Source organism: Lepidothrix coronata, unplaced genomic scaffold, assembly GCF_001604755.1.
Source record: "Lepidothrix coronata isolate B3197 unplaced genomic scaffold, Lepidothrix_coronata-1.0 Scaffold160, whole genome shotgun sequence".
Taxonomy (NCBI): Eukaryota; Metazoa; Chordata; class Aves; order Passeriformes; family Pipridae; genus Lepidothrix; species Lepidothrix coronata.
The window spans coordinates 2067841-2090506 of NW_016690340.1; the positions used below are offsets into that span (position 1 = coordinate 2067841).

Sequence of the window (22666 nt, forward strand, 5' to 3'; positions counted from 1 at the left end):
CCATCAGGGCCTGCAGGGAGGGGGCAGAGGGTGGACCAGGCTCTGCTCGGGGGGCCCAGCAATGGCACAGGAGGAACGGGCAGGAACTGGTGCCCAGGAAGTTCCACCTGGACATGAGGAAGAACCTCTTTGCTGGGCAGTGACTGAACAGAGACCAGAGAGGTGGTGGAGTCTCCTCACTGAGGATGTTCCAGAACCTGGATGCAATCCTGTGCCATGGGATGGCCCTGCTGGAGCGGGGAGGTGGCACCAGCTGGGACACTGTGGGCCCCTCCACCTGACCTGGTCTGTGATTGTGTAACACAACAGCACATCCCCCCCACAGGGGCTTGGCTGGAGGTACATCCCAACTCAGCAAGCCCACCAGAGAGCACTAATCACTGCAGATGCCTCCAAGCTGCTGGAAAATGCTCCCTCTGGACAGGCTTTTCCATCAGGGGCTGAATTAAGGTTTTATTTCTACAAATCAACACCCTACACACCTCAGAGGGCCCAGCTCTTCCACACACTTCATCCTTCACCCTGTATTATCTCCATTCCCTCCACCTTTCCTGCCTCAGCAACCCCCCCTCCCACTCCCCTGTGGCCTGGCAAGGTGACAGTCACCGGCAGGTCACACCCAGGCACTGACTGGCCAGACAGAAAAACACAGCAGGGCAAAGTTGAGCTCTCACTGCAGGCCTTTGGCTGAAATGGAGAGGAGAAAATAAAAACCCACACCCAAAACTAACTTCTCCTCCACTCAAGGAGATGTTTCCACAAGCAGCAGCACCTCCAAGCCCTCTGTGCCTCCACAGAGCCTCCCCAGTGCTGCTCAGAGGACACAAACCAGCACTGACAGACCTCCAGCTGCCCCTCCCAGTGCTGTTTACCCACAGAGAAACAGCGACAAAGGCCATCAGACCTTTTATAACCTTCAACAGAAATCCTACAATAAGCATCTTCTTCCAGCAGTTGCTCCACAGCAAGAGCTGGAGGGATCCCAGGGATCAACCCAGACAGAAAAGAGGGAATAAGGAAGAGGGGGTCACAAATCATCCTATGTGGTTTCAGAAGTTGCCTTACTGCTCCTCTACTTTCCCTCATGCACAGAGGGACTGCTCTTCAACCCCACAACACCTCCTAGTTCAACAGCTATGGATAATCCGTGGAAACAAAGGCCTCCCAGCCCATCCCATATTTCCATCCCACAACTACGAGCGTGCCTCTAAAAATAACTCTTCTAACACACCCAAAAAAAGCTACCTTTACCCACATCCACTCCTCCACATTACTCCCTCACTTCCTTGAAGCCTCATATCTACTCTGCTCCCAGTCTTTGCTCAATCTAGGTCAGGTGCCTTGTGATTACAGCTCCCAGCTTTAAAGAGCCAGCCTTCAGGTACTCCAGGGTTTGATAGGATATGCTCTTCCCAAAGCTAGGACTGCACAAAGCGCTTAGGAAGCGAGTCAAAGAAGTTCTGAGCTTCCAGGGAAGCAGGAGGGCTCACAGATGGATTTGGGTATTTATTACGAAGCAAACCAGTCAGGTTGGCAGTGAGCAGCTGGGGAAATAAGAAGGGATGGAAGGAGGGTCTTTTCTAAAGCCTGCCTAAATTCGCACTGACTCAGCCTGAGAACCAGGGCAGTCACAACGAGATGTGCCCCTTTGGGTCGAGGTCCAAAAAAGGATTCACAGGACTGTGCGTGACGGAAGGAGGGCAAGGACACGGGTGAGATGCCCTGGGCAGCGCTGGAATGGCACTGCCGTGGGCTCAGCATCCCTGCTGCCAGCACGGCCTGCAGCCCCCTCCAGACAGGAGGCTGTGCCCTGCTTGGGTTCAAGAGCAGGAGAGCAGGTGATAATGAGTGTCAGTGTGTGAGCGGGGAAGGAGGGTGGAGAATCTGGGCAGCAGCCAGAGCTGTGCCAGCAAGTTGTTTGCTGTGGACACAGAAAAGCTTGAGACTGGGCCAAACACACATTTAATCAATATGTTTCAGATCAGAAACAACTTCTGAGTCTGGAAAGTCATTACTATTCCTAGTCCACGTCCGAGTGTCTTTCCTTGGCCTTTGGATGCGACGGCCTTGATGGGTTTGGGTGTGAAGGGTTTTGTTCATGCAAAGGTTAATACGAACAGCTCACATATGGCTGCAGGAAGTGCCTGTGGATGGGATAAAGCATTCAATCCATTAGGAAATTGCAAAGCTGTCACAGTGAATATCTGAGAAAAGTCATATCTGTCCTCACATCAAAACCAGCCCGAGCCCTGCAGGGAACGTCCTACAGACCCCCTGCTGTCTTCAAACAGGGGCTGCCCCAGAGCAGGGCAGAAAAGGGATTTCCTCTCCTGCAGGTTCTGAAATCACCTCTGTCAGACTGGGCCAAATCTAAAGTCACCTGAAGCTTCTCATGGAAAACTGAGTCATTGGGAAGGAAGCAGGGAGGGAAGGAGCGTGTCTCAGCCTGCACAGCCAAGAGCATCGTGAGCATCCACCAGCGAGGCCATTCAGGGCTGGGAGGGGAAGTTCACAGTCTCACATTTGGAGCTCTCAGCACCAGGCTCTGGGCCACTCAGTACAACTCCCTCAGCATCTTTTAGCTTGGCAGCATTCCAGTGTGTACAAACAATGCAATATTTATTGGGGCACGGGGAGCCTGACTCTACAACCACTGGCTGAGGCACTCACTGAGATGGGCAGGAGCAAATCTGCAGCATCTCTGTCCACTGGACAATTGCTGATGTGAATTAAACCCTTCCAGCAACCAAAGCACGTGAGAGCTCCAGCTCAGAGCAGGCAAGAACCTCGGGGGTAGGTCAGTCTGCTGCTGGTGGGAGAACAAGCTGATTTCTCTTGTCTGAAGACGAAACCAGTACTCCGGTTCACCACTAAATTCTCTGACCACCAAACTGGTGTTTCTCGGAGCTTTTGTCCAAAATTTCCACGCCAGAGCCAAGTGATGCTTTTCTGTGCTACAAACCACTCACAGGAAATGGACAGAGAAAAATCCCTCCTAACTCAGCCATTCCAAATCCTGAAATATTGGAGGTACTGAGGCATCACTTGTGCTTCATTAGCCCTGTTTGTCAAAGTAAGAGGAGCACAGAAAACAGCCAAGTGAGATTGCACTGCAGGTTCATCTCTTGGGTCTCAGGGGAGATAAATAGAAGAAAATGTTGATTAGAAGACAAAAATCATTAAAATGTTTGTATGGGCTCCTCCCTCTTCTCCTCAGCTTTAACAAACAGACAGTCTTAAGATTTTTGTCTTTGTATCTGTGGAATAAAGTACCCAGGCAGCTCTGGTTTTACTTCAACAGCTCTGCCTACATCTCCAGTCATCAAAGGCTCGTGATGTGCATCTCACATCCTTAACATCTGATTAACTCTTCAGTGATGAGCCCTCACTCCAATTTGAATATTTCAATGAACCCAGGAGATGGAAATATATATCCATCAATCATTAACCAAGAAAAGGCCAGTTCCACTCCTGCCAAAGACAGCCCAAAAGCACCTGCTGTTCTGCAGAGGATTAGAATTTGGCTCAACAAACCTGTAAATGTATGGGAATGTTCACCCACTCTGGTTTAACATGGACTTGTAACATTTTCAATGAAGCAACTTCCAGTCTGTGGAAGCAGCAGGAACGTTCTAAAGCAGCTTCACTTTGAAACCAGAAGACACTTTTTCTTACTCACAATGCTTAATCTTTCCAGCATATGTTGAAAATAAAAGATATTTCATGACTTGTAAAGACTCTGTGTTATTCCACACTAAACCCCTTTATACTTCAGAGTTATGAATGTGCTGTAGCTAAAATGTTTTAAGAATACCTGGATCAAAGGCAATGGTGCACAACAGGGATGAAAATCAGGAGTTAATTCTTCCTTCCTCACCCAAGGCAGAGCCGACAAGGCAGAGACTGCATTTAATACACACAGTTATCTTACAATATCTGGTGGTAATACCAGTGCCCCCTTTGGAATGATTTGAGCAGGAACTGAAGGTGTTTGTGCCATAAAATGGAATCAATACAGTGGGGAAAAGGACAATAAAACACCTGTGGAATCCCCTTATAAATCTGGGGACACAGAGAAACCTAAAACCAACTTGTTAACCACACCTGCTGCTGCTTAAAACATCACCAAAGGGTAACCAGACCAAAACAGCCACAAAACTGTTTCTCCCTTCACCAGTCCACATGTTCATAACCATGGAAAGCGTTTTCCAGCTCAGTCACTACCCTGGGCCTAAACTTGTGCTTTGCTCACAGCCCCAGGCTGGCCTCGCTGACCCCTCCTAAAGCACACAGAGGATGTTAAATGGCAGAGAGATCAACAGAAATGCATGTATTCATCTTATCCTCCTCACTTGTTAAGCAGAAATAATTCAGGGACAATAAGCAAAGCCCGTGGAGGTGAACAGGCAGCAGGAGCAGCTCCATTTCCAATTTAGGTGACCCTGATGCTCCTTTTGGATCCATCACTAACACACTTTTCCTGCTTCTGAAGGATGAGATTGTGAGAGTTGCCCACCCTTGGAAACTGCAGCAACCAGTGTACAGGGCCTCGAGTTTTTGGCAGCAAGCCTAATATTATTTTTGTTTGCATAACATAATATCTACATGGCAAACACATATGGATCCATATTTATTCATCCATATTTATTCAGCCTTTGAACATGCACCAGGATTAATGCATTTGGGCATGCAAGACTTTCCAGATCATTAACAGTAGGAGAAAAATCAACCCAAGTGTTACACATTTTTCCTACATGATAAGTGTTACACATTTTTTCCTACATGATAAATGGAAGAACTGTTTTGAAGCTATTCTTCTATTTTCTTTTGAAATAAGGTAATTGGGCTCATTACCATAAAGCCTGCAGGGAAATTATTTTCCTCTGTAAGTTGGTTTCTTTTTTGTTGGAAGGGAAGTGCAATCATCTAAACCCAAAGTTTGCTCTGTAGGATCCTTCATATGCACAGTGGCAGGAAGAGACTCTTGAACCTAAAAGGTTACTCTGTTCTGCCACTCCCTGGGAAAATATCACAGAAGTTTATTTGATTCCAGAGGTAATTCTAAGCATTTATCAGTCCTTTCTTGTCTTGGTTTAGAGACAACCTGAGTTTGTAGCTCTTCTGATGAGAACAGAAGCTCCATCTCCTCTCCTGCTGCTGGGCAGGGCTGGCTGGAGTGATGAAGCATTTGTGCAGATGGGATCAGGAGGGGAGAGTTCTTCTGGTTGGCACTGAGCGATTTTTTTTTTTGTGATTGGCAGATCAATGCCTGTTTGTTTACGTGTGGATCTTTAAAATAGATGCCAGCACTCCCAGCACTGGGGGGCTGAGTGTTTTCTGCATCAGAGCAGAACAAAAACTGCACATAAATAAATGCAACTCACCAATCTCTCCGACATCGGCGTCTTGTCTCCATCCGGCAAGTGTTGTTCCAGAGCCAGCACGATACAATTGGCTATGATTGTAGCTAAAATCATGTATTCAAATGGAGTGAGGACCAAAAAGTTAAAGAAGAGACTGGACAACAGAAGGAGAACCTCGTCCAAATCCCATTTCTACCCCCAAAGTCACATTAATGGAGCATTCTAAGATTTCTCGTATTTTTGAAGGCATTCAGTCTCCCTGACTTCCTCAGTTCTTTCTGGGTTGTGTTTGGAAGAAAAGTAGGCAATTGGCTCTCTTCTTTGAAAGAGTCAGAGTTTTACAGAGAGTCAGAGCTGCTCAAGGAATTTGGGAGCAAGAAAGCAAAAGGTCCAAAGGAAACAAAAACCTATTAATAATCATTGGTTTAAAATGAGATTGATAAACTGAACTGCCTCAGAATAGATAATACAGCTGAGCACCATCTGCTGAATTGTCCTTCAGAAACATTTCCCTTCAACACATGGTGCAAATAAAGTGATGGGCTGGAAAAGTTTGATTTAGAGTGTGTACACAGGTCCAAAACGGGAATTACTGCTGGATTGCAATTCTCCCAGTGAGAATAAAATCACCAGCGCCCTGTCGGGATGTAGGAGAGAAGCAATCCCAGGGGAAGGATCCCAACCCGGCACCGGGTCCCTCCTTTTGCTGTTGTCTCCAGCCCTGAGCTGTGCCGAGCCCCGGTTCTACCAGGGCAGAGCTGCACCAGGGAGGGCAGAGGGGCCTGGGGGTGGGAGATGGATCCACTCAGCACCACAGGGAGAGGCTCAGCACCATGAGGAGAAACTCAGCACCACGGGGAGAGGCTCAGCACCACGGGGAGAAAGGATCAGCACCAGGGAGAGATCAGTCCAACACGGCGGGGAGCTCTGCTCAGCACCAGGGACTATTTGTTCGGCACCACGGAGAGATCAGCTCAGCACCGTGGAGAGCTCAGCTCAGGACGGCGGGGAGCTCAGCTCAGCACCAGGTTCAGCACTGTGGAGAGCTCGGCGTGGTACCAAGGACAGCACCAGTCGGCACCGTGGAGAGCTCGGCTCAGCACCGCGGTCAGCTCAGCTCAGCACTGTGGAGAGCTCTGTTCAACATCGCAGGAGCTCAGCTGAGCACCGCGGGGAACTCGGTTCTAAACCGCAGAGAGCTCGGCTCGACACTTCGGAGAGCTCGGCTCAGCACCGCGGAGAGCTCAGCTCAGCACCACACAGAGTTGGGTTCAGCGTCACAGAGAGCTCGGTTCAACACCTTGGAGAGCTCAGCTCAACACCCCGCAAAGCTCGGCTTAGCACCCCGCAAAACTCGGCTCTACACCCCTCAAATCTCGGCTCAGCACCCCTCAAATCTCGGCTCAGCACCCCTCAAAGCTCGGCTCAGCACCGCGCAAATCTCGGCTCAGCACCCCGCAAAACTCGGCTCAGCACCCCGCAAATCTCGGCTCAGCACCCCGCAAATCTCGGCTCAGCACCCCGCAAAGCTCGGCTCTACACCCCTCAAATCTCGGCTCAGCACCCCGCAAAACTCGGCTCAGCACCCCGCAAAGCTCGGCTCAGCACCGCGGACAGCGCCCGGCCCCGCCCGCCCAGCGGCCCCGCGGGGAAGGGCCGGTGGCTCTGCCGGTCCCGGTGGCTCCGCCGGTCCCGGTGGCTCCGCCGATCCCACCGGCTCCGCAGAGCCGTGGATCCCCTCCCCACACCCCCGGGAAAGACGCAGCCGAGTGGCCCAAGAGGCAGGGCAGGGACAGACTGCGCCCGGCCTCGCGGGCAGGGCGATGCTCTGCCTGCCACCGGGGCTATGGGGCTTGTTTATCCACGCTGGAATGCGGGGAAGGAGAAATGGATCGGGAAGCACAGCAATCCCTGGGATTGTATAACGTGGACAGAAAGATCAATACGTGTGTGTGTTCAGAGAGAAGGGAAGTGCGTTCGCTCCATGGGTGTATTTTTCCTGTGAGCCCCTCAGGAAGTGAAAACTGGGGAAGCCTAAAGAGGAGCTGGCCTCTGTGGCAACTGAAAGTGTTGCTAGGAGGCTGGGAGGAGGCCTGGCTGCCGTTAGCTGGGGATTAACAGGGGTGTGATATCAGATGAAAAGAAAGCAGCCGGCTCCCTTGAGACCCCCAGTGCGATGCACTCCTGTACACACACACACACACATCAGCTACTCCCTGGTGGCCTCAAACACTCTGCTCCCCTTTGCTCATGGCTTACAACCAGCATTCCCAGCAAAGCCTCCTCCTGAGGATCATCACTCGGCCTGGGAGCTGGGGCTCGGACAGGAAGCATCTGCCCCTTTCACCACACAGCAGACGATCCCTCTCCCCACTTACTGCCTCCCTCTGCCTCAAGGCTTTGCTAATATTTTTTTTTTTAGTACAGCCTAAGCTTAGACTACGCACCTCATCAGAGTGCCATGATTCGTGTTGATTCTAATGGATTCAGGTTTAGGGGATGTGCTAAACCTGAGCTGCAATGATTGTATTCCTGAGATTCGCCAGGTAGCTGGGCTATCAATGTCCCTACTATCAATGCAGCTTTAATGCTAAGGTGTCACCATTTTTATCCCTTCTGCTGTTCAGAGTGAGACAGAAGAGTTGGAAGGCTCCAAGATGGAAATAAGAATCAGGATTCATCGGCATGAACCTCACAGAACCCTTTGCAGCCGACTTAAATTGTAGGGAATGTAAATCTACATGTCCACCTCACACCTAAAGACACACTGGCATGCACGTATGTGTGACACAGAGCCCTGGCATAGGGCACCCCCAAAACACCCTCTGCTGTGCCCACAGGAGGAGCTCCCTGTGATCCCCATGGACACGGCCGTGCGTTATGTCGGGCACAGGGATCCGTGGCACACACACCCACCGCACACCCTGGCTCACACATGCACGTCTGCATTAGCCCCAGACACTCATCCTGCGCTGCCCAGAGGGGTCTCTTCCCCTCAGCCTCCCTCTCCCCCTCCCCACCTTCCCCCCCCGTGCCCACACAGCCTCCCTGAAAGGATATGGCCATTCTGTTATTCGCTTGGCGTATTTCCGTATAACATTATCTTCACTGAAGATGAAGAGGGATCTGTTGACTGTGAAGCAGTTCTGTTTGACAGGGATGGGGTTGTAGAGAGCCATAGTCCTGGCCCTCTGAGCCATCGACTGCTTATACATCCTTTGGCCGGCTTGGGGGCCACCTTGCCGGCTGCTCCCTCTTCCAGCCCCGGCCGGCCCTCCACCTCCATAGCGGGTCGGCAGATCATCCCCAAACCGAGCCATCCTCGCGGTGCACGGAGCCGGGCGCTACAATCCAAACTGGCAGCCGAGGCGAGAGGAAGACGCATCACAGCGCGCAGCACTTCTCCCTCCGGGGGCTTCAGTCGCGGGATCGGGATTGACCGCAGCAAAAATATATTGATGTATTATAAAAAATAAAAAATAAAATAAAATAAAATAAAAATAAAAATCCCTTTCCCTTCCTCCACCCCCTGCGCTTCCCCCGCCGCGGTGGCTGCCCGGGGGCAGGAGGAAGGCGCCGGGGCTCCGCTCACCTCCCCGCACAGGTGCCGTCTCTCCGGCCCGACCTCATGGCCGGGGCGGCGGGGGGGGCGGCCGCGGTGGTCGCGGTGCCTCGGCTGGGCTGGGAAGGGGCTCTGCGCTGCTGCCGTGCCCGCCGCGGGAGCGCTCGCCGTGCCCAGCCCAGCCCAGCCCGGCACGGCTCCGGCACGGCCCGGCCCCGCCGCATGTGATGCCCGGAGCCAATGGGGCCGCCGCGGCTCCGCCCGCCCCAGTCACCGGCACCGGGGGGCGGGAGGAGGGAGGATGGAGCCCGGCCCGGCCCGGCAGCCACCGCCCACCCCGGTAAAAACGGCGGAGCCGCGGCTCCTCCCCGGGGGAAGGAGGGATGGCCCCCTCCCGTGCCCCTGCGCAGCGCTCCGCGGGCGCGCAGAGCCCCGGCCGGGGGTGCTGCCGGCCGGGAAGGGGGTGCTGCCGGCTGGAAAAGGGCGGGGGGCACAGGCGAGGCGGCCCCCGCGCCTGCGCGCCCTGCCCAGATGTGCCCTGCCCAGATGTGCCCTGCCCAGATGTGCCCTGCCCTGCCCAGCTGCCGCGCCCAGGGGTGCCCCCACCGCGCAGCCCCCGCAGCACCCCCGTCCGTGCCATCAGAAGCCCCCGGGAAGGCTCAGCCGGGGGGGACAGTGACTGGGGGTGCGGGGCAAGCGGGGGGCTCGGTCCGCAGCCCCCGGGGCAGGGAGGGATGCGGGGGGCCGGGGGTGCAGCCCCCGCAGCAGCGCCCGGGGACAAAGCGGTGAAGGGATGCGCTGGATTGAAACAGAGCTGCGCCCTTCTGGACAACTTACTTTGTTTCTCCTTGGTTTGAATGACTCCTGCAGAGCACTGGATACCTTTAATCCTGTATTTATGGACGAAATCCTTTAATCCTGTTTATTCCAACACCCTCTGTTGCTTCCCTCCACCACGAGTCAGAGAGAGAACTCCTCCTCGCTCCTGGAGCGCCGCACGGCAACAGCCACTGCAGTGGCTGGGGAGGAAATGCTTTAGCATTTCGGCTAAATTTGGGACACAAACTATTAACTTTTTAGAAGGGACCCTCCGGAGAAGTCAGGGCTGTCAACAGGGGGGCATTTTCGCTTCCCCCACAGCAAGGAAACCCTGGACCCTGCTGCTAATGTGTTTTTTGCCTTAGTCATCCAAGCTGTCTCAGTTCAAAACCAACCCACCGACCAGGCGAGCCTGTAGCAATAACATCTGCCGGCTTCGGGAGACAGGGACAGGGCTGGCAGCATCCACAAGTGACACAAATAAGGTCTGGCAAGAGGCAAAGGGTGACTCTCTGGAAGAAACTGGCTTGTTACCCGAGGGGGGTTTGGTGTCTGGAGGGCTCTCTCACGCCGCAGCAGAGCCACAGACACACTCGGAGGCAGCAGCGGCTGCCGAGGGGAGCCGGGAGCGGCTCTAACTCGCCGAGACACGGCAGAAAAGAGAGAGGGAAGAAGGCGCAGCCTCGAAACATCCTCTGCCTCGAGGGTCAGACACAGCGGGAGCCACCAGCCCCCCCCCGACAGGGACACGGGCACCCGGGTTGTGCCAGCCCAGGGGAGCAGGGCAGCGAGAAGCAGCTCCAATCCGTGATTTGCCTGCCCGTGTGCTTGCTGGGAAGGCAATAAAATAAGACTTTTTCTCCACCCCTGTTTTTATTAATTTGCTGGTTAAACTGAGTGCTGGAGGCTTTGGGGAAAACTTTGCACAGAGACAGACGCTGAAGTGTTTCAGCATCCCCGTTACACTCAAACAGACCCCGGGCACGCGTTAAAATGAGTGTTTCCTCCTGTAGCTCTTCACCCCCGAGCTCTGCTGAGCTCATCCACACAAATGGGTCTTCAGGGAAAGTTTCCCTATTTTGTAGAGGTGCAGGGAGCTCACAGGATGAGCAGGGCAGGAGAAAGTTTTCCCTAAAAACATTTTCATTTTCATCCTCACTGTGTTTCTTTCTGTGATGCGTTTATCTCTCACATGAAAATCAAGTTTCCCTCAGCTGATTTATGCAGTTGTCTACATTTTTCACTTCTCTGCTTCTGGCCACTAAATCTAATATATTCTGTGGCCTTTTTCACTGGGAAAATCTGACTCTTTTTCTCAGTAAACATTAGAAGAGGAAATGCCATTTTCAGTAATCCCCCACCCTCTTCCGAGGGAAATCAGCATCTGGAAAAAAAAAAAGAAATACGTTATTTTCCATCAAGATCAAGATACAAGATCAGTGGAGTGGGTGAATGACACAACAGCTCTGAAAAGTGAACAAAAAAAAAAAATATCTTTTGCATCAGGTCTTATTGAGAATCAGGGAAAATTCTGACCTCCACATCCCCTTCTCTCCTCCTACAGCCACCAAACCATCTCCTTTCTCCCAGGAACAAGCTCCCCACCACAGCACTGCAGTGAAGTCAGAGCCAGGGTGGTGGGGGTGTTTGTGACGAGGAGAAGATGATCCCAGCCTGCCGTGGGGATGTTCTATGAAACCACAGTTTGCCCTTCCCTCAATCTGCGTGCTCAGGGCTTTTTTTTTTTTTTTTTGGGGGGGGTGGTGTTTTTTTGTTGGTTTTTTTTTCCCCCCACACCATAAGGAAGATCACACAGATCTTAAGCACTGAAAGCCTTAAAGAAGAAAAAGAGATTGCAATTGCAAGGATTATTCAGCTTTGAGAGGGGAAGCGTCAGGATTTAGTTGGGCTTTTTAAGATTATGAGAAAAGCAGGGGAGTTAAGAGAAAGCAAAAAATTTAGAGAGCTGAAACAGGTCAGACATCCATAATCTCCCATTACAGGAGGGCAAAGAGCATCCCCTGGCAAATTCTAAAAATGGATTCAGTCATGAGTAACTCCTCCTCATAAGCCCCAAAGACAGAGGTGAGGAAATCACTCTGCTCTCCAACACTGGCTGATTCTGCTTCAACAAGGAGCCTTCCTCTGCCCTGAGCAGCTTTGCCAGGCAACCAAGCATCTCCCTGGACTTTCACCTCCATCCCAAGCCTGGGACAGGTGACTGGGCTTAATGGAGCAGCACTTCCATCTGGCAAGGCAGAGACAGGGCAGAGAAAACGGTACAATATTGCAGGTCTGATCCTGTCGGATGGTTGGGACACTTGGAGCACAGAAAGCACCCATGGGACTGTTTATTTGCCCTGGTACAGCAGATCCCAGAGACTCCTGGGACAGCCCAGATCCATGTCTGGGGGTGTTTCTGGTTAAATCACAAAGAGGACTTTCAGTTTGCTGTGTTCCAGAGGCAGGAGCACAGGTCTCCTGTGTGAGGGACAGTGGCTAAAATTTAGGGACACAACCCCAACATCCCCTCAGTTGTCATCCCCCCTCTGAGCAGGTCAGAAATGGCAGCAGAAAAGCAGATTTTTTTCCTTTAAGAGAGAAACCCCATCATGCCTTGACTCACCTGGGTCCTGCCCTACACTTGGAGCAGCTCAGAGGGAAGGCCAAGGTTTCCTTGTGCCCAGGTGAGCTCAGGGGTCAGAGAACCGTAGACAGAGTATTATTTGCTCTCAGAATTTGCAAAAGTGAGGAACAGAGCAGCCACTTCAATCCCATCTTGGAAGCTCTGGACCCAGGTTATTGCCAAGCAGAGCAGCTCCCAAGAGCACATTTCCCTTAAAAAATAAACAAACAACACAGACTGCACATCTCCTTCCAGCCCTCAGGACGGTCCAGAGCTTCAGGCCAAGAAAAGCAGCTTACTGAGGCGTTCCTGGCCACTGATTCCTGCTCTCCTCACTCCCATGCACTCATTTTGCACCAGCTGTGCTGGAGGAAAATCCTGCTGAGATGCAGGTAGAGAAAATTGTTAAAAGATTGTGCTCGAGTCTGCCAGAGGATGCAGAAAGGCATCATGCAAAAGCCAGAGAGGGGAGGGCAGGGAGAAAGATGCTCTGATAAATTTAGCAAGGATAAAAAGATAAAAGAGTGAACAAAGGGAAAAGAGGCCCCTCGAAGATACAGTTCCTCTTATGTAGGTGTCATGGTCGTGGTGTTGTCTGTAATATCTGTAACAGAGTGGCCCAAACCCCTGGAGTCAGAGACCCTCAGCTGGTCCACAAATGTGGAAAAGGAAAGAGCCTTGACTGGGAGCTCATCAGCTCTGGGAGCACTGATGGCAAAGCCTGGCTGGCACAGCAATTGCTGGCACAGCAATTCCATCCCTGCATGGACCTCCAAGCTAAAACCACCCCAACCCCAGAGCAGCACCCAGCCCTGCCAGCCCAGGACACAGCAGGTCGAGTGCACTGTGTGCAAGGCTTGGTCTGAATGGGCAGAACTGAGGAGAGGGAACCTGAGGCACCTGCCACCTCTGACACTGAGGTGCTTCCAGCCATGCAGGGCAGGGAGGGAGAGCAGGGACTCAGTCCCAGCTCAGCACCTTCTCCAGGTCATCTCTCCACCCCGAGTGAACCCCTGGAGACCAGGAGTGGTTGTACGAGTTCTGCTCCTCTTGAACTCAGTTCCTTTGTAGATGGACCACGAATGAAGCCCAGCAGCCATTCCTTGGTGTGGAAGGAGTCACGTGAACTCAGTCTGGCATCTTTGCTTCATGTTCCAGGTCGCTCGATAACCAGCTCAGACAGTTCTCCAGCGAGCAGGACCTGAACAACACCACAGTTAGAAAATTCACAGCAGTGGGTAACCAGGGAATCACAGGACACAGTGAAGGCTGGCCAGTGTTGAAGACAGAGAAGAACCTTCTCTGTGGTGCCCAGTGTCCCCAGTGCTACTGCAGGACATCCCAGCTCCAGCACCATCGGAGCAGGGTTAGTTCTGTGGGAAAACAACCTGCTTGCACACAGCCAGTGCTTGAGGCAGTGAACTCGTGACCACTATGCTGTGATCACAGAATCACTGAATGGTCTGTGATTCCTAAGGATCATCCAGTTCCAACCCCCTGCCCTGGGAAGGGACACTTTCCACTATCCCAGGTTGCTCCAAGCCCCATCCAACCTGGCCTTGAACTCTTCCAGGGCTGGGGCAGCCACAACTTCTCTGGGCAACCTGGGCCAGTGCAGATTTTATCCATCCAGATTATGGATAAAAAGGACTTAAAAGTATATCAGGCTTCACAATTTTATTATCCTTGGCATTTCTAAGATCACTTCTACACCACTGGTCTTCAAGGCTGACCAGCCAGCAGGGAAAGACAGGTTCACATCTTCTCTTCCATTCCTTTGAATCTCAGTTCAGCTGAGGACTTGATCACCAGGGATGGGGATTTGGGGAGCCTTAGCCTGTCTTTCACATATCTGTGAATGATTAGACATCTAATCCTCCTTAAGATTCAGGTCTGTCCTCTCCTTAGTCTCTTCTGAACATCTGCCTAAGATGCTTCTCAACATCGAGATGTCAAAACACGTTTTCAAATCCAACTTCATCCAAACCTGAGCCATGTACGGGCTCAGCTCCACTTGAGCATCTCTCTGGAAATCCAAGAGGGAGAAGCTTCGTAAAAACTGACAGAGCACCAGGACTCTACTGGTCCAGACTGGGAGCAAAGGACAGTCAGAGAAGTTTGGGAATGTCATCAGTCACTTGCCCAAAGGTTAAGGCAGGTTGAAGACAGTTCCCTTTCCACATAACCCCAGCCCTGTCTGTACTTTTCCCCACAGATCTCTGCTGTACATTATGCAAAGCTCCCAGTGCATCAGGGGCATGTCAAATCCCCCTGCAAAAGGAGTCACACTCTGCCTGGATTATCTTCAGCATCACTATTGAATACAGATTGACTGAAAACCAAGAGCTTGTTGTCTTCCCAGTGATGGGCAAGAGAAACTCTTCAGGCACAAAGAGAAAACACAGAGAAATGAACACCCAGGGAAATGGCTCCATGTTCACACCTGACATGTTTTGGGCTGAGATTCCCAAAGTCCTCAAGCTGGTTTGGAAGAATTTAAAATCCTCCAGGTTTTGAAGAACTTGGGGACTGAAGAACAATATGACATGAGGAGAGCAAGCCACTGCCAAGCCTTCTGCTTCCTCAGTTGTAGGATGGCTGTTGCTGTGAAACTAAGAAAGAAAATGGACACCTGCAGCTCTCGTGGGTGTTTCTGCACCCAACATCTGCCAAAACACGGCAGAGAACAACATGGAGCAATGACAATATCAAACCTGCTGTGGCTGCAGTAAGAGAGAGTTCACCTTCCTCCTTGAGCATGGAATGGTGAATGATGAAGGAAACGCTCTGGAAATGCTGGTGCAGCTCGAGGCAGGTGAGAGGCCCCACCTTCCACATCACCACCTCTGCAGAAAAACATCCCAGGGAGATGTTCTTTGGGGCATTTTTGGATCCATTCACCAGCACATCCCAAGTCTTCCCAGTTTTAAGATGGTTTGAGTCCTTTTAACGCAGGAAAAGGAATAGGGTTTAGTGCCACTTGGTCAGATGACAGAAAACAAGGAGGAGTTTCCCATTATGGCACAAAATGATGCGTGCAAAAATGGGGGCTGATTTGCCTTAAAAATTGGGCATTTAACTCGATTTTACTGAAGATATATTTTCACTCATTTTTACTCATTTTTATTGCAGATACCTTCACTGGGATGTCACATACAGGCCCAACACAAAGCCAGCGCAGTGGTAACTTCCCCCCCTTCCCCAAACGTTGCAGATGCAGGAGTTACTGTGGCCAACAGGGTGTTGTTTGTGCCAGTCTGAGCACTATTGTTTGCTGGAAAAGTGATGAACCAGAACCAGGAGATTTGGGAGCTCCCAGGGCTTTGTTACCAAAGGGTACACAGACACACCCCAGGCCTTTAAATCACTATATTTCCCCCATCTTGAAAGAGGAATCAAGATGTCCTTTGCTTATCTTTTCCCTCTTTCAGTCATCATCCTGTGTTTCTCTCTCCTCCTCTGCAAAGTGTTCAGATCAGCAGAGCTCCAAACCCCCTCGGGACCTCCAATCCACCTCAGAGACAAAGCTCCGAGGCAGACTGAAGGTCTGATGAAGTGCTCGATGAGCTACAGTTAATGGGTCCCGTGTCGAGGACCGGATCGGGAGCCACGCAGAGAGCAGGAATAATAGGAATTAAAAAAAAAGCAATGCCCACCCCACAGCCTCCCAAGATCTGAAAGGTTAATGCACACGGAAAGGGAGAAACACAATACAAAAGCTCCGGAGCTACAGATTAACTTTCACTCCTCAGAACCCATTATTGTTATTATTAAGGAAGGTATTGAAAGGCAGGAATAGGAGCTGGATGCCCTACTTCCACTGCCTTGCGCTGGGACTCGGGGTTTGCTTTTGTTTTACGCCTTTCAGTGTCTTCCAAACCAGCAGTGAAATGCAAATGCCAACGACTTCGATGAGCAGCCTGAAAGCTGAACAATATTGACAGGCGGGGAATCCCCCAGGCTGGAGGGAGGGTGGTGCGTTATAAAGCAGCTCCCCCTTCCCAAAAATGCTGTGGCCGGGCAGAGGGAGGTGGAGGGCACCCAAAACCTGAGCCAGGAGAGTTATAACCCTTCATCCATCAGGCAAACAACCCGTTTAGCTTGGGTGCTCCTTGTTTATTCAGCTAATGGCGAAAGTTATGTCCACATTCTAGGCTAAATTAAGTATTCAGCTATTTTACAGGCACAGTAAGTCGGTCAGCCTTAGCCTCAGTAATTAGGGCTTACTGTTTAATTAATCTCTTGTGGTCACAGCAATCTCTATCACACTCTCTCTGTTGGCTTACATGGCAAAGGGAAGAGGCTGAGGAACAGGAGGAGTTAATCCTTTAAGCATCTCACTTATCCCCAGTGCACAGCCGCTAAACGGAGGGGGGAAGGGGGAGCTGCTCTCTCTCAGCGGTGGGAGAAGGTCGGGATTACAAGTCAGCAAAACCTCTGGGGCTGTGATGAGCTCATTGCCCAGGAGACCCCTCACACCTACAGGCGGGGGACAAAGCACAGCTCGGGGACTCGCTGTCTGCACGTGGGAAGGAGGGACCTGCCCCACCTCTGGCTGGAGAAGTGAGGAGCTCTCAGGGATGTGATTCCCCTTGTCACGGCCCTACAGCCCCCCAGACTGTCTTCTGCAGCCCCGGGGTCGATGCCCAGGGACCACGACCTGTGAGCCTGGCAGTACCATGAGCCAGGGGCAGCAGCAGCAGCAGCAGCAGCAGCAGCCCAGGCAGGGGCCGCGTTTCCACTCGTTGCAGAGGGGAGAGTCTAAAGGACTCACAGCTCCCCTGAAAATAGAATCACAGGATCGCTGAGTCTGGAAAATACCTCTGGGATCGTGGAGTCCAACCATTTACACAACACTGCCAAACCCCCCGTGTCCCCAAAGTGCCATATCCACAGGTCTTTTAAATCCCGCGGGGGATGGCGACTCCACCACTGCCCTGGGCAGCCTGTTCCAGCGCTTGACAACCCTTTGGGAGAAGCAATTTTCCCTAATATTCAATCTAAACTTCCCCCGGAGCAACATGAGGCCATTTCCTCTTGTCTTACCAAGGTATCAGAGGGGAGCAGAGTGCAGCCAAAGAGAAATGTGGGAAAGCCTGAAAATCAACCCCCAGGCTCCCGGGGCAGGGGTAAAACAGTCAGTGGAGCAAGATTACTGCGTTAAAGTGGTAAATAAGCAATCTGAGGACCTTCTGTGGTGCTGGGTCATCGTTTGGACTCGATGATCTCAGAGGTTTTTTTTTACAACATAGATGATTCTATGATTCTTCAGGTGACAGAGCACAGAGGGGCTAAGAGGGTGCTAATTAGTGACAATCCCAAATACAAAAGCAGGGGATCACTGGCATTTTAAGGTGCTTTTTCCTTCGGCGAGAAGTTGCAGCTGCTCAGAGCTGGCTCAGGATGTCAAGGAAAAGAGGCTGGAAACCCAAGGGGTCCAGTGGAGGGCCAGGAGCACAGTCTGCCCTGAGCTGGTGGCCGAAGGACGGAAACACGAAGAGGGTTTGGGCTCCTCGGACTGCCCGGAGCTGCTGGGAGAGGGTGGGAAGGAAAACCATCCCCTCCCTCCTCCACCTCTCCCCGGCGGGTCCCACCCGCGAGCCCCTTGCGAGGGGTAAAAAACCCATCGCCGCCAAACCCCAGCGAGCAGCTGAATCCCTCTGCAGCCCCTCTGCAGCCCCCCACAGAAGTGCCAGCGGCCGTGGGAGCGGCGGGAGCGGGGGGAGCCCAGGGCGGAGCGGGCGGAGGGGGCGGCAGGAGCCGGGCGGGTCTGGAGCCTCTCGCCGCATCCTCGGGAGTTTTCTGGGGCTCCAGCGCCCTCTGCTCCGGCACGGACAGAAGTGAAGCTCCGCTCACCCCAGACGGGGCAGTGGGGCAGGGGCTGGGGGTGCCACCGGGAGCGGGAGCTGCTTCCCAGGCTCTGAGCTCGGGTGTCACCCCGGTTGTCACCTCCTGGCGCTCAGAAGGGCGGCCCCATCAGTTCGGTAGGATTCTGTCTTAGACTCTGAAAGCCGCGCGATTTGCAAGGGCGATTGCCGGGGGAGGTGTGTGTCCCCCCCCCCAGCACGGGGACATCGGCTCTCCTGGGCACCAGGAGCATCTCTGCAGTCAGATGGTTCCATCAGGACGCAGCCTCAGGGGTGGTGCTGGACTGGAGGCAGCTGCCAGCGCCGTGTGACGGCTCCTCCACCCTCAGCACGGCCACTCGCGGCTCCTTCAGGTGTTTAGACGGATAATTGGTCTCTTCTTGCCCATCCCCAGCAGCCCTGGGAACAGGCAGGAGCAGAGCACCCAGCGCCCGCCCCGAGCTCTCCCTCCTGGGATGATGCTCGGGGGGAATCCAGAGCCCTACCAGGTCTCCCATCCCTGCAGAGGGGTCCAGCATCCCCACCACGGCCTGGGAGATCCTCCTCCTCCTCCTTCCCTGGGTCGGGGACTGTGAGAAGCTGCTCCACACGACAGAGGGATGTTCCCGGAGCACTGAGCCGTTCCCGCAGCTCCTCCCCACACAGACCAGTCCGGCTCGGCACAGGGAAGCTGCTCACATTCCTTCGGAACAGGCTACGGCTGAGCCTCCCAAAGCAGCAAATCAGCCCTGCTCTGTTCCCTCTTGGAAGAGGAGGGGGTGACTGTCCCATGGTGGGTCCTTTCAGTCACTCCTAGGGATGAAGGGAGGATTTTCATCCAACGTTCTGGTTTCCAGCTCTGGAACTTGCTGTAGGTAACTGGCACATCATGTGCCAAACTAGACACTTCCAAAACCTCTAAGGAAGGAGTTTAACCCTTTTGGAAGGAGCTCTGGAATGCACATGGATGAAGCCTCTGACTCAGGGACACCCAAGCATCTCCACCCCAATCTGCACAAAGCCCTGCCCAGCTGCTCCCCAACCTCGGGGTCACCTCAAATCTTTTAGGGCTCCAAATTTCCACCAGACAATTCTCCTACATCTCCAAACACCCACCTCTGGTCATGCCTGAAACCCCCCCAAGCCAGCAAGTGTCACGGATCAGGGACTTCCCTGCTCATGGGATGCACTCTGATGGGAGATCCTAAAGCTCTTATCCCTGGGATGCTGCAAAACAGAGGCACCACCACCTCCTCTGACCCAGGAAGTCTTCTGAGAAGACCAACCTCAAAGAATAAACATGATAGAACCAGTTCAGAATCCAACAGCCATGTCCTGCTGGGTAGTCAGTGGAAAAGTTGCATATTTCCCCTCGATTTCCTTTGGGAATCTCTTTGTTAGGCACTCCTCTTTTCCCTCATACCTGGAAGGTGCTCAGTGTGGGCTCCCAGAGTTCAAATAACAGCAACAAAACTGAAGAAGCCAACAAAAAAAATCAAATTTCACTATATACATGGATAGATAGATGTATTAAAACTGTAGATACCTAAATATAAATGGATATTGATGTGCTTATGGTGCAGCACTGCATTCTGTCAGGACAGGACTTGTGTGGTTCCACCTCAGAAAACTAAATAAACCAACAAAAAAATCAAATGTCCTTATGCACATGGACATAGAGGTACATTTAAAACTGTAGATACCTAAATATCAATTTATACTGACATGTCTGTGGTGCAGCACTGGATTGTGTCAGGCCAGGACTTGTGTGGTTCCACCTCAGTTCTGATGCAGGGACGGAGCGTTTCCGTCCACGGTGGAGCTCTTTGCAGGAGGGGCATTCCAAAATCCCAACTTATTTAGAAACTATCTGGCAGGTCCCTGGCAGGCACTGGGGACACCATGGCATCAGCAGAGCCCTCAGGCAGTGCCATTCCAGGTGGCATGGGGGGCCAGCAGGTGATCCCTGCCCAGCACGTGCTAAAACCCCTCTGCAATCACTCAGCGCCGGGACACGGGGAGGTGGCACCTCAGGAACACGGCTCTGCTGATTTATGATGCACTCAGGACTCTCCAAAGACATTATTTATCTGCATTACCGAGAGGACTTAATTATTCCTCCTCACATCAGAGGCGCTGAGAGCTTCTGTTACGCAGAAAAATCATTTTAATCAGCAAGCAGAGACCGAACAGCCACTGCAAGGGAAGTCAGGGGACTCAGGAGCTGGTGTTTCAAACAGCTGCCTGTGCCTGAACTGCACGGCCTGACCCACAAATGAGGGAAACTGCCCAAATGCAGCAAAGCTGAGCAAGCTTTTTGGTGGGCTGTGCTGCAGAAGAGGCCCAGCGATGCCAGAAAATGGGAAATTAGAGGAAGAAGCTGCAGCTCACAATTTCACGTCCCAAGAACTGGCAAGAACGGGGGTTAAAACAATAAATAAAGTAAAGCAAAACAGATTTAGGACCAGGAGGCCCATTTTCTTGTCTGAGCTTTGGCAGCAAGTGGAGTCTGGTGGTCAGAAGAGGGGCCTTGAAGGTATCTGGCAGCTTTTCACAAGCACTGAACCCATTGCCAGCTTCTGGAAAACAAGCACACTGGAAACGTCTCTGAAGCATTTCCATCTTCAAAAATTACTTTAAGGCAAAGTTTCAAGAAGTGTTTATAGCCCTGTGGGATTCTCATAAGCACCTCAGCAAGAGGCACCCAGCTCCTGAGGAACTCAGCACTCAGTGCAACACGTTTTTCATCTCCAAGAGCAGCTGAACGTGTGGTGGGGAACAGCTGCTGACGGTGGTGTGGTGCCCAAAGGGACAGGGACACCAAAGACACGGTGATGGGCACCACCCAACCTGCACAGGGACCTTGTTTCCAGACTGGGGCAGTCCAAAGGTGATGTCCCGTCACCAAAAACACGACACAGAGCCCAGAGGTGACAACAGCCTCACCTGCTGATGGTTTCTTGGTTTCTTCCTCCCCCAAGACTCATTTGGAGCTCCAAGTTTTTCTCCTCCTGACACCACTTTTTTTGCAAGGCAAGAATGAATGCAAGTAGAAAAAACCTGTGGGAATCCAAAGAGAGGTCACCTGTATTTTAAAAGCTCAATTCAAGCCCATGGTTGAGTTATTTCTAGTGAGACAACACTCCTGTGCCACCCCTTGCTCTGCTGCGAACAGAGAAATGGGCTGTGGTCTCAAAATGACAGAATATTATGATCTGAACCAAAAAAATCCAAACCATCAGCCTCTCTCTCCTTGGCGGTTATCCCACATCATTCTGCTGCAGGAATTGGACCTTTCATGGGGAGAGGAACCAGCAAAATTCAGGGACAACTGGTACTGCAGGCCCAGCTGGGGAGGGCAGGGGGGAGAGGCGAGGCCGTCCAGCACGGGCAGCCTGCCTTTCATGCCCAGCTGTTTGGTGTTTTCTTTGAGATCTAAGAAGCCCTGTGTGCTCATCAGATCAAATGCTCCTTCAGTCAACTAATCCAGGTCCTTCAGATGCAGCCAGGACTTCTCTCCCCGGGTCACTTCCCTTCCACAAGGGTGGGAGTGCAGCGGGATCGTCCCCCGCCCGCCCCGGGGAGATGCAGCTCCCCACGTTCCTGACCAGTGATGGTGTTTGCTATTCCAGCTCCTCCTCGGAGAAATACGTGTGTCCAGCCAGGATTTTCAGTGCTGGCAGCTCTGCAAGTTAAACACAGTAATTACAGCTCTCAGGCCTTCAGGGGAGGGACTCGTTTCCCTGCCAGTGAACGGGGCCTTCAGCATCCGCTTGACGTTGTCTCCTGGGACGTGAAAATTAGAAGGATCATCACTTGGGTGGAATAGAAATGGGAATTAATGCCAGTGAGGGTGGTCAGCTCAGCTCCCAGCACTGTCACCACCCTGCTTCCCCAAGGGTCACTTGTCCAGTGAGGGCTGAAGGCCAAGACCACCAGGACCAGGAGTCAGTGAACCACCAGAAGGGCTTGGGGTGCAGGAGAGGGAGTTCTTTCCACTTTAGAGCAACAAGGACAGGGTTAAGAGCAACAGGAGCTGCTGTGGGAGCAGGAATTGCCTTGTTGGGTGTCTGAGCTGAGCAAGGTTGGTGGTACCTCCTGCATGGACAGCAAGGTCCTGGCAGTGTCCTCAGAACACCCCTGACAAATCACCACTTGGTGACTTGAGCCGAGTGGGAACAAATCCCACAAAGTGCACATCCTCGTGCTCCCAAAGCTGCCAGGGTCACCACCTGCTCCCAAAGAGCCCCTTAGTAGTGGGTTTGGAGGGGTCACAGCCCAGATGAGCCCCACTGAACCACCCTGGTGGGCACAGCAGGGACAGGTCTGCCAGCCCTTCCTGGGGAGGGAGAGGGGGCACGGTGTTGAACAGGCAGCCAGAGCCACACAGCTTGATACTTCCAGCCAAAACCCACCCAGTGGAACAGCTCTCCTGGTAGAAAAGGTGGTT

The 22666-nt window shown here is 52.4% G+C and overlaps 1 protein-coding gene across 17 annotated transcripts in view; it reads right to left on the reverse strand.

Moving 5' to 3' along the window:
- LOC108504370 (voltage-dependent N-type calcium channel subunit alpha-1B-like) overlaps positions 1-8946 on the reverse strand; it is a 301566-nt gene extending 292620 nt beyond the window's left edge. For all 17 annotated transcript variants that reach the window (XR_001877084.1, XM_017829234.1, XM_017829229.1 and 14 more), the window contains exons 1-2: positions 8424-8946; positions 5385-5490 (exon numbers count right to left, since the gene is read on the reverse strand). Coding sequence is in view for 16 of the 17 variants with exons in the window: in XM_017829234.1 (XP_017684723.1) it covers positions 5385-5490; positions 8424-8683 (366 nt within the window). In the remaining variant the exon portion in view is untranslated. The remainder of the gene's footprint in view (positions 1-5384; positions 5491-8423) is intronic.
- Between the last annotated feature and the right edge of the window lie 13720 nt (positions 8947-22666).